The sequence below is a fragment of the Chaetura pelagica genome, unplaced genomic scaffold, assembly GCF_000747805.2.
Source record: "Chaetura pelagica isolate M959 unplaced genomic scaffold, ChaPel_1.0 scaffold405, whole genome shotgun sequence".
NCBI classification, from domain to species: domain Eukaryota; kingdom Metazoa; phylum Chordata; class Aves; order Apodiformes; family Apodidae; genus Chaetura; species Chaetura pelagica.
In genome coordinates, this window is record NW_009953489.1 from 2,487,969 (window position 1) to 2,498,438 (window position 10,470).

A 10,470-nucleotide genomic window follows, 5' to 3' on the forward strand; every position below is an offset into this window, starting at 1 on the left:
CCGCCGGCCCCTGCTGCAGCGCCCGGGTTGTCTCTGCCCCCCAGGGAGCAGGTGTCTGCGTGTGTTTCCATCCTGGAGCGGCTTCTGCAGGCCCTGGACCCGCTCTATGTGATCCAGAACCTTCGAGAGGAGCTGCAGAAAGGGCTTTTCCACCCCGACGACTCGGTGAAAATCCTCACTATATCTCAGGTACGAGGGTTTTCCTCCAGCAGGAGCTCTGCCCTCAGCCGGGTGGGGTTAATGCCAATCTGCTCCTGCTGTTCCATGTCCTAATCTGTGACAGAAGCACCACATCGTGTCTGCAAGACTTGGGCTCTTACATGCTCTAGAAATTACAGATAAATGCTGTGCAGTGAGTTGGTATATAATGCTTTCTGACCTGTCTGTTAACACAGAGAACTGTCTTGGCAGTTTTAAAACTTGGAAATGAATCTTCTGCACGTGTTCTGGATGAAAGTTGCTGAGCCAGCACGTGCTGTAAGGATTAAGGGCGGCAGCACTTTGATATGCAGTGTACTTGGAACAAGACTATGAAAACACTGAAGAGGAGTAGACTGTAGTAACTTGACCCTTATTGCATTAATTTAAAAGCAGCAAATTATGGAGCAGCATAGTTTGGAATGGACTTCTAGAGGTTTCAGGTCCAGCCCCCAGCAAAAAGCAAGGCTTGCAGCAGTTGCTCAAGGTATTGTCTGGTTGAGTTTTGAGCACCTCCAAAAATGGTAATTCTGGGTAGCTGTTCCAGTGCTTGAGTGTGTTTGTGGTGAAAAAAGATTGTTTTAATGTTATTTTCTATAATTATTTGATTTATTTAGGTCGGGAGGATTGTTGAAAACTCAGATGCTGTCACAGAAATTCTCAACAGTCCTGAACTACTCAGGCAAATAATAAATTGCATTGGTGGAGAGAAAATAGCAGTGGCTAAAGAGGTAAGCATGGCTTTCTTTTTTTTGCTCCACAAACTGATGCAGACACTGCAGAGAACACCTTTTCTGCTGTGTTTGAAGTGACAGGCTCAGATCTTTGAAGGAAATGAAAGCCTGTGTTGCCTGAAAGGTGGTCTGAGCATCCAGGTGCCTTAAGCCCAGAAATGACTTGGGTATGATAGAAAGTTTACCAAGAATTGTTCTCTGCCAGTAGCTCTTGATGCCAGAGTCAACTCACAGTTCTGAATTTGATGCCAGAGACTTGGCTCACAGTAAGGAAAAATGAATCACAGTTGAAGTTTTAGATGTGTAACTTGAGTGATTTTGTTAGTGAAGAACATTGAAACTGAGTCCAGTCACCTTGGATTTTCTTCTCTTTGTGGTGCATGTTTGTTTGTAACAATAAGCTCCTGTTTCTTGCTTCCAGGCCATCAAATCTCTCTCCAGGATAGCACAGACACAGGCTGGGTTGGAGGCTTTATTTGTGAGCAGCTTGTTGAGTGACCTGAAAAATGTCATGGCCACAAGTGACGTTGTTCGGTACCGAGTCTATGAGGTAGGGATCCCACCAGTGCTAGGGTCTGGGGGCTGCACTTCTCTGCCCTGGGAAGAGCTGCTCACACCTGGGGTTTTCTAACTCCTTTTGAACTTGTTTTATGCCAACACTTAGGCTGATTGTGAAAGCATCATTAATTCTATATCAACAAATACAACCAGTCAGCATTATCCAGTATTTGCCTGTTCCTGTGAGTTGTTATATTTTTATAAACCATCCTTTTAAAATTTTTTTTTTCCCTCTGCTTTTATTTAGTTAATTGTTGAGATCTCTTCGGTGTCAGCAGAGTCACTAAATTACTGTGCAAACAGTGGATTGATATCAGAGTTAATTGGAGAGCTGACTGGAGATGATGTGCTGGTCAGGTAGGTTGGCAGTGAGTTTGCCCGTGGGCTTTGCCCCGTTGTTGAAACTCTGATGGTCAGTTCTAAAGTAACACTCTTTAAACACATCTGTGTGTGTTTCCCATTAAAGCCTTTTCAGGGAAACACTTGGAGGGGCCTTGGGCAGTGGGGGTTGATAGTCTGGGTTTTGCTTTTTGTGTGTTTAGATTTTGTCTCCTTCCCTACCTGGATGGGAGGGGGAGAGGATGGAGATCATTGTTGTTGGTTTAATTGTCGATCCTGAGTCAGACTGTGCTGTGTCTTAAGGGTAGAAACCCTGCTTTGTTTTGGCTTTTATCCTAATTACCAAGTACTTCAAAAGCCCATTGGAAATTCACCAAAAGAACCATTTCTGTGTTCCAGAGCTACGTGCATAGAGATGGTGACCTCCCTGGCCCACACCTCCCACGGGCGGCAGTACCTCGCTCAGCAAGGAGTCATTGATAAAGTCTCAAACATCATCCTTGGGGCAGAGTCTGATCCCTTCTCAGGCTTCTATTTACCAGGTTACATCTGGATTTTTCCTGTTCCCTGTGTTCACTGAGAGGACTCTCAAGCCTCTCTTTTGAAAGCTTCTGTGCATATTATTGGCTTGTGTGAGCTGGGTGTGTGCATCTGTCAGCTGGACAGGCTGCTGAGCCATCTCGTATCAGCTCTAGTATTAACTAAAAAGGTTGGACCAGGTGATCCTTGAGGTTCCTTCCAACCTGGCATTCTGTGATTCCATGGAAAACTGCTGAAGGGCAGTCTCACACATGAGTAGTTGTACTTGTGTGCAGTGGTAGAGCTCTGGATCTGGGTAGGCTGAACTGTACATTGGAAGTCTGTGTTATTGTAGCCTTTTGTAATGAATTAAAGACACCTGCTACATCATTAATTAACTTGAAAATACTGGCTTGTTCCTTAGTTCTGCCCATATCCTGATGCCTTTCACAAGCAGTACTGAGACTGAGTAACACTAATTGAGCAGTGAAACCATCTTACATTAATATATGTTTAATTTTGACATGACTGAAGTTACTGTTCCTGCACTCTGAATGCTTTTTATCTATTTCTTTTGTCTTGTTCTCTCAGGATTTGTTAAATTCTTTGGAAATCTGGCTGTGGTTGATAGTCCACAGCAGATCTGTGAACGATACCCTGTCTTTATGGAGAAAGTCTTTGAAATGGCAGAAAGTCATGACCCAACTATGATTGGAGTGGCTGTGGACACACTGGGAGTTCTGGGGTCAAACGTGGAAGGCAAACAGGTTTTACAGAAAACTAGTTAGTATCCTTTTTTCTTTACAATTTTAATAAAATGTTTCCTGAGATAATTGAGTTATCTGTGACACACAGCTTCCTTTTTGGGAATGCTTGGATAGTCTGGAGAATGAGCTTAAAAGCTTTGGATTTGTACATCTTGGATCCATATGAAGCAAAGAGAATCTGACACTTATAGCAGATCCAGAAGGTGCCTTGGTTAGGTTTAATAAACACCACTCTTGTCACCAGTTAATGTAGTATAATGTGACTTTGTGTGGTATAAAGTAACTTTGTATTCCTGTTGAAGTCTGTCTGAATTAATTAAAGCACTTTGTTTTCATTTTCCAAGGAAGCAGATTTCAAAACCTGTTGAACAGAATAGGGCACCAGGCCAGAAATGCCCCTGCGGAGCTACGGCTGCGCTGCCTGGATGCAATTTCATCTCTGCTTTATTTGCCTGTAAGTCCCTGCTTTGGTTTGTTGTGTGTGTTGGGTTTTGGTTTGGGTTTTTTTACATCTACAAGGGTGAGATTATTGTGCATCTGACTAACTGTTTTTGTAGCATCTAGTTTGGGTAGAACTGGTAACTTTCTAGTATTCTAATACACTTGACTGATTTGAAAATACCTGGTTTATTTGTTTGCTTAAAGTTGGCATTTGTTTGCAAGAAGCCAGGTATTCTGGAGTCTGTTTATAAAACATGAAGTCAAGGCAGCAGTGGCAAGGGAATGAGAGTAAACAGATTAATATTCTTGTGCCTTAAAGGGATAGAGGCAAACTGCTCTAATCCCTGCTTTAGAGTCAGTTTTAATAGGGTAGCTGTAAACAAGCCGGTTTCGTTTGTCTCACAGGGCTGCACTCCAGCACAGCACTAATCTCATGTATCAATTGATTTAAATCTGTCTTCCAAGTCCTCCTTCATGAAAATAAGTTGAAAATTTAAATTGTTTCAGTTGAATCTGCTGGCAGGTTTTTTTAAGTAACTTAACTTTTGAAGATACACTGAGAACTCAAAAGCTTTTCATGATCCTAATCAGACTCTTTCATTTTCGTACATGCTGTGTGTAGCCAGAGCAGCAGACAGAAGACCTTTTAAGAATGACTGAATCCTGGTTCAGCTCCTTGTCTAGCCAGCCACTGGAGCTCTTCAGGAGCATCAGTACTCAGCCCTTCCCTGATCTCCACTGTGGAGCCTTACGGGTATTTACTGTAAGTCTTTTTTGGTTTCAAAGAGCAGGCAGTGAGTTGTATTGCCATTCAGCTTCAGGTTTTTTTTCTTGTTTAACTGAAAGCACAAACTTCTTGCTGAAGCCCTGAAGTGGTCAGAAAGAAGGTCTTTCATTGTGCCCCACTTGCATTCACCATTTGAATAATGCAGCAGTTGGGATGTTTGTAATGCTTGTTTTCTTGTATATTGGAGAGCAAAAAATGAGCAAGCAGCAGCTGTGTTCTAGGGTGCTGCTCTGATACCACAGGCACTGCTGTGATAACTCACTTCAAACTTTAGAGATAAGCACTGAGCTCTACTTGCAGTGCTAAATCCTGCTGCTTGGTTGGAGTGGTGCCTGTGTAACTGCTGTGTAGAATCAGCATCCCATTTTGTTTTCCCTTGGCTGCTTGCCTGCTGTGTAGCTGGTTTTTGGGTGTTTGAAATGAGGTGTTTTTCCCCCTCCTCCCCCTCTTGTCTTCACATTTAGGCGATTGCAAATCAACCGTGGGCCCAGAAGTTGATGCTTGACAGCCCAGGGTTTGTGGAGTATGTGGTGGACAGATCTGTGGAGCCTGACAAAGCTTCAAAGGATGCCAAATATGAACTGGTGAAGGCCCTGGTAAACTCCAAAACAATTGCAGAAATCTTTGGCAACCAGTATTACCTGAGGCTGAGGGCCTACCTGCGTGAAGGCCCTTACTATGTTAAGGCAGTTTCTACTACAGCTGTGGAAGGAGCAGAATAATGTCTTTGATGTCTTGATTCCCCCTCTTGCAAGCCAAGGTACTGAAGTAGGTGTTAAAGTGCCAGGTGTGGAGACTCTTCTCACTGGAGTCTCTTTAGATTGTCTCTTTAAAGGAACGTGAAGCACTTTGGCTCTATTTGAAATGAGTCATGAGAGCAAATCAAAACCTCTAGGGCACAGCATAATTTCCCATAGGATGTCATGGCAGAAGTTCTCTGTGTACTGTCGTGAGATGAGTAACCAAAGCAAGCACTCTGTCAGCTGCTGGCTGTGTGGTGGTGTGCAGAAATTAATCAGTGTTCAGCTACAACTGCTCTTGGGTTTGGAGTTCCTGTGTTTTCTCAGTAGATCACATGTAAAAAAAACAAATGCCAGAACACCTCAAGGTTTGTAACCTCACATGCTGCCATAATTTCTCTTCTTTATGTTTTTGTTTGCTGAACTTGGCCTGGAACATGCTCTTTTAGCCAGTGATGTGGTCAAACCTTGTTGGTCAGAGTGGGCCAGTAACATTAGGTCCCTGTGAGGAAGTACAAACTGGATTCTCTTCTGTGTTCAACTTGCTGGATAGAAGTCTTGCTTGAATAAATAATTCTAAATATTGTTTACATTTTATGCTAAGGATGGAAGAAAAGCTCTTAACTCTCTTAAAACAAAGTGAATGCACCTTCTGGTGTGCAAAACCAAACTGGGAGCTTTGTCTCCCTTGTTGACTGAGACTTTGTATGGCAGCAAGTTTACTTGCTCAAAAGAAGCACGAGCTATAGCACTACAAATCTACTTCAGAACCAAAACTTAAATTGTTTACACTATTTTTTAACAGATTTTTTTAAATTAAGTGTTATTTTTTAAAATGTAGGGTTTTGGTTGGCTGAGTTAGAATAAAAGGGGTAAGAAACGTTTAAGGGCATGAACTGAATTAGGATTTTAAATGTAGAACCTCACGAAGCTGGAATCTTCTTTTGAAGGTGGGCAGCTTGTGATGATGTGCAGGAGTAGCTGGACACTAGAGACATGTGGTGTCTGTCCAACAGAGACCTTATGTGTTTTGTACAAAAGGTTTATATTATCTTTGAGGACATAAACCAATCAGAGGAATAGCTGGGGGGAGCATAATAAAACCTGAAACTACTACTTTTGGTCTAATTTTACTAGTGTGTCACTTTGTGTCCCTACACTGCCAGGTGAAGCAGGATGATCTGCTTGTGCAGAACTTTTTTCTTGCCTGTAGGAGCTGTGAGCTGCAGCAGAGGTGAGGTATGGCCTGCCACAAATTGCTGGCAAGGCACTTAAGTGGGCTCAGGGCAGGGTAGTTGGGGAAGAACCCTTAATGTCTAACAAGTTCCCTGGATGCAGGTGACCTGCCTTCTTGCTTATGATCTAATATGTGCAAAAGTTGTCATCCAACATTCTGCTACTGCTGATGCTTTAGTCCTTGATGTGCATAATAAACATCTGCCTGTGGGAAATGCAGTACATGGTGTCTTGTTTGTGAACAGAGGGAGCACAGAAGCTTCATGAATCCTGCCCCCCAGAAAAAAACATGAAAGCACTAAAAAGGAAAATGAGGAGAGGAGAGAAGTCTGTGGTTTGCACTCATACTGGGCAGTTAGCTTTGTTATTTTAGGTGGCTTTGGGTGCTGGTAGCTCTGAGCCATATTCTGAAATCTCAGTCAAAGAAATCAGTATATAAACCTTTTCTGCAATTCATGAGTTTCTTCTGTGTGTGTTTTCAGCTGTTGCTTTGGAAGGCTACTTTGTGTGCTAGGTCTTTAGCATCTGCTTTGCATGGCACATTTGCCAAATACAATATTTTAGAATACACAGAGATGCCAAACAAGGGGGTTTTGTATATGTACATATGCTTTATTTTCTTGAGCTCAACATTCTGATTAATTGATCAGACTCTTACCCCTTATTATTCACTTGCAGTTCCCTACCCATCCTGTGCATTTCCACAGGGTTTACATGTTGCTGCTGGTTTATCTTAATGGATCAAGTGAAGCATGGTGTCCCTGTCCCCCCCTGGGAAGTAACAGGTGGAGATAATTGAGGAAAAGACAGAAATGAAATGACAGAGATTGAGGTAACATGCTGAACTTGATGGACTTGGTTTAAAATCAAACACAAGCCCACAGCTCATCATTAGACCCTGGTTAATAAGCAGTTCAACATGGTATTGAGTTGTGGATCCTCCAGTTCCTTCAGTCACAGCAGGGGGAGCAGATGGTGCCCCCAAAGGAACCTGTGTCTCCTCCTATGTGTGTCCCTCACAACCGGAGGACAGATCTGCCCAGCCAGTCTTGCTGAAAGAGCTGGTGTGGGAGAGTTCAGCTGGAGCAGGCAGGCAGGGGTTTTGTTTGGAGTTTGGGCATGGTTACATTTGGGAAAGGTTGGTGTGCTCAGAGTGCTGGTGAATTTATTCCAACTTCACTGCTGGTGCTCTTCTGCATCATACCTTGGTGTGTCAGTGTTTCTGTGATGCCATGACTGACAAATACCAGATTCTTTGACAGGTGAGTTGGGTTTCATGCCTGGAATCTTACTGGGCTGTTTAGCTCTGGAATCCCCAGGGCAGTTCAGTGTCCCCACTCAAAGCTGTTCTGTAGCTTCACTGGTGCTGTAAAACAGGCAGCTGAAGAGTGGGTCCCTTTGTTCCCCTCTGTTACCAAATACTTTGGAAGCAGATGATGCCTCGTTCAGATAAACACAGAAGGAGTTTTGACATAAGGTCAAGGACTTCAAAAGTCTGGAAAACACAGGATACAAACAAAGTTTCTTGGAATACTTTTTTTTTTTTTACTTCTCTGCATGCACTTGTAGGTACATACACCCAGAGAGCATTTGTAGCTACAGCAGTGAGAACTGACCAGCAGATTGTTGCTGCTGGATGTGAGCAGGACAGAACAGCTGGTGAAAGAAAATTCAGGCTTTCTTTGCAGAAGTTAAACCTTAATCAGCGAAATGAAGAACCTCATATTTTATTTTATCTAAATTAAACTGTTTGAACTTATCAATGTAGGTCAAAACCTTGCAGGACACCAGCCCGTAGTAGGTTTCCAATAATGAACAATCTTCCCCAGCACTTGTTTCCTCCCAGTCTTTAAGTAACTCATCCTCTTTCATCTTGGAAGAGGTGAAAATGAATTTATAGCAGCATCGATTGTAGCTGATGTGCTTTCCCCCAGAAAAGCGAGAGCTGTGGGTGGGAGTGATGCCAGCTCTCTTAGCACAGATGCCCACAAAGACCTCGGGGGGCAGTGAGGCTGGGACCCCCTGGGCAGCCACGTACACCTTGCGAGCCACGTCCTGGGACAGCAGGAAGGCGCTGCCGTGGCAGTAGTCGGGGTAGAACTCCTCTGAGTACTGCTGGGTGGGAACAAAGCCAGGGCTTGTGGGGTCCCTGTCGGGCATGCCCTGATGTACAACCCTCCCCATGTAAATGTCCTCTAGCTGTGTTAAGCTCAACAGGTAGCCAGCCAAGCTTGGAATGCTAACAAACACGTCTTCATCTGTTTTGAGAACATACCTTGCGTGGGGACAGAAAGCCACTGTCCACTCCACGCTCATCAGCATCTTCTGTGTCTGTGTCTGGGGAGAGTCAATGAAGCTGCCTTCAATAATGTCCCTGTGGTTTTGAGACTCCTCATGGATCTCCAGCTGGGTGGAGGCTGAAGCTGGCTTTCCTAAGGCAAACAGAGTCAGCACAGCAGAGCCTCTGGTGTCCGTCACATTGCCCCATGTCTGCCTGATCACGTTGCGCCTTGCCCTGTTTTCTGGGCTGCTGCAGACAAGGACCAGCAAAAGGATCTCCTGATCAGGGCATGTTGCTGTGCTGCTGATGGTGTAAGAGAGATTGGCCTTTAGGGCAGCTGTGTCCAGCCTCCTGGCCCTCTCCCTGATATCCAGAGTCTTGGCGTCGGTGTAAGAAAGAGGTAATGACCGCAGGAAATATTCCTCCAGTAAATCTGCCCCAAAAAGCAGCACGTGGAAGAGCAAGACATTGAAGAGGATGAAGCACCACTGGTGAGTGCGGAGCCTGCAGAGTGTCAGCTGGGGAGGAGAAGAAAGAGAAGACACAGACATTGAATTCTCTTGCTGCTGGAACAGAAAGGCTGTCCTTCATTTGATGTGCTCATGGAAAGCACAATCACAAGTTTTACACCATGGTCTTTGGTGTCAGGCTCTTCTCCTGGAAGCCTAGGCAGCCCTATCTCATGTGGCACAGCAAGATCCCAATACCATCCTGAGGTTTAGAAGGCTCCTTTCTATGCATTCATGAGTGGAAATACTGAGGAGTAACTCACTATTAACATTTTCTGACTGCTTTTAAGCTGTTACTGAAAGCCTGAGATGCTGATGAGGACCTGTTAATGTAAATATGTGTCCTCAAAGGAGAGCCTTTGGTGCACGGCCTGAAAATGCTGCAGGAAAGCTGGCAGGGTAAGGAGCCAAAGGGAAAGCTGTTATCCCTGACACTTACCTGCATGGTGGTGGGAGCTCTCCCTGCAGCAGGGTCTGTCCACAGCAGAGGTGGTTTCTCCAGCAGAGGCTTGCAGGACAGTAGCTGTATCTGGGTCTGTGGGATTGAGTTACTGCCCAATACCCAGAGCTGCTGCTTCCACCTCACCTGCTTGGAGGAAAGATGATCCCAGGGGACGATCATGTTGCAGCTGCACAGAACACAAAGCAAGCAAAACTCTGCCCTTTGCCTTTATTAATTTCTGAGCCTTGGGCTTGGATCTCTGAGAAATAAGGAAATGAGGCTCCTGCTGGGCTCCCTTGGTAGAAGGGCTCCCCTGGGACCCTGGGGATGCTGTGCAGGCTCTGCCAGCTGGGGGTTGGTTTCGTAGCCGGTGTGTTTTCAGTGGGCTCCAGGGAGCAAGACACGAGGAAGGGGCTGAGCAGGAGGAGCTGAGGGTGCTCAGCCACACATCCCGTGGTCAGGAGGGCAGGGGTGCTTTGGGGTGTCCGCCCATCTCTTACCCCTCCAGCATCTCTTTCCTGAATCAGGATGTGAGCCCTGAGGAGCTGTGCTGGACGGTGCTTTGCTCCCTGTCCCCACAGCATCATTCTGTGCTTCTCAGGGACTGCTGGGCTTTCTGCTCTTTGCAGCTGGTGGTTGCAGGTCCTGGTGAGGGGCTGGGCTGACCCATCCGGCCGGGCTGCTCTCCTGGGCGGTGGTCCCGGCTGTGCCGGAGCCTCCGTGTGTTGCTGTTGTTTGCGGGAGCCGCGGGGGCTGGAAGCGCCGGAGCAGGGAGAGCCAAAGACACCACAAACAGGATGGAGGTGGCAGCAGGGGGGGGAGGGTTGGGTTTGGCAGCAGGTCTGCAAGCTGTGGGGACCTGTGGAGCACCGAGGGGGGAGAGGGGCCTTCTGGTCGCCCCGGCGCACCGCGGGAGGGG

At 45.7% G+C, this 10,470-nt stretch overlaps 2 protein-coding genes across 2 annotated transcripts in view; one reads left to right on the forward strand and one right to left on the reverse strand.

The window, feature by feature from the left end:
• The window catches only part of PSMD5 (proteasome (prosome, macropain) 26S subunit, non-ATPase, 5), a 6,898-nt gene extending 1,833 nt beyond the window's left edge, over nt 1-5,065 (forward strand). The window contains exons 3-11 of the mRNA XM_009998946.1: nt 20-189; nt 816-929; nt 1,354-1,482; nt 1,738-1,847; nt 2,229-2,371; nt 2,940-3,131; nt 3,460-3,569; nt 4,179-4,319; nt 4,808-5,065. Coding sequence (XP_009997248.1) covers nt 20-189; nt 816-929; nt 1,354-1,482; nt 1,738-1,847; nt 2,229-2,371; nt 2,940-3,131; nt 3,460-3,569; nt 4,179-4,319; nt 4,808-5,065 — 1,367 coding nt within the window. The remainder of the gene's footprint in view (nt 1-19; nt 190-815; nt 930-1,353; nt 1,483-1,737; nt 1,848-2,228; nt 2,372-2,939; nt 3,132-3,459; nt 3,570-4,178; nt 4,320-4,807) is intronic.
• A 2,952-nt stretch (nt 5,066-8,017) lies between these two features.
• B3GALT4 (UDP-Gal:betaGlcNAc beta 1,3-galactosyltransferase, polypeptide 4) lies at nt 8,018-9,554 on the reverse strand. Its single transcript, XM_009998948.1, has 2 exons — nt 9,549-9,554; nt 8,018-9,118 (listed from the first exon to the last, which is right to left on the reverse strand). The coding sequence occupies exons 1-2, from the start codon at nt 9,552-9,554 to the stop codon at nt 8,018-8,020; spliced, it is 1,107 nt and encodes a 368-aa protein (XP_009997250.1).
• Between the last annotated feature and the right edge of the window lie 916 nt (nt 9,555-10,470).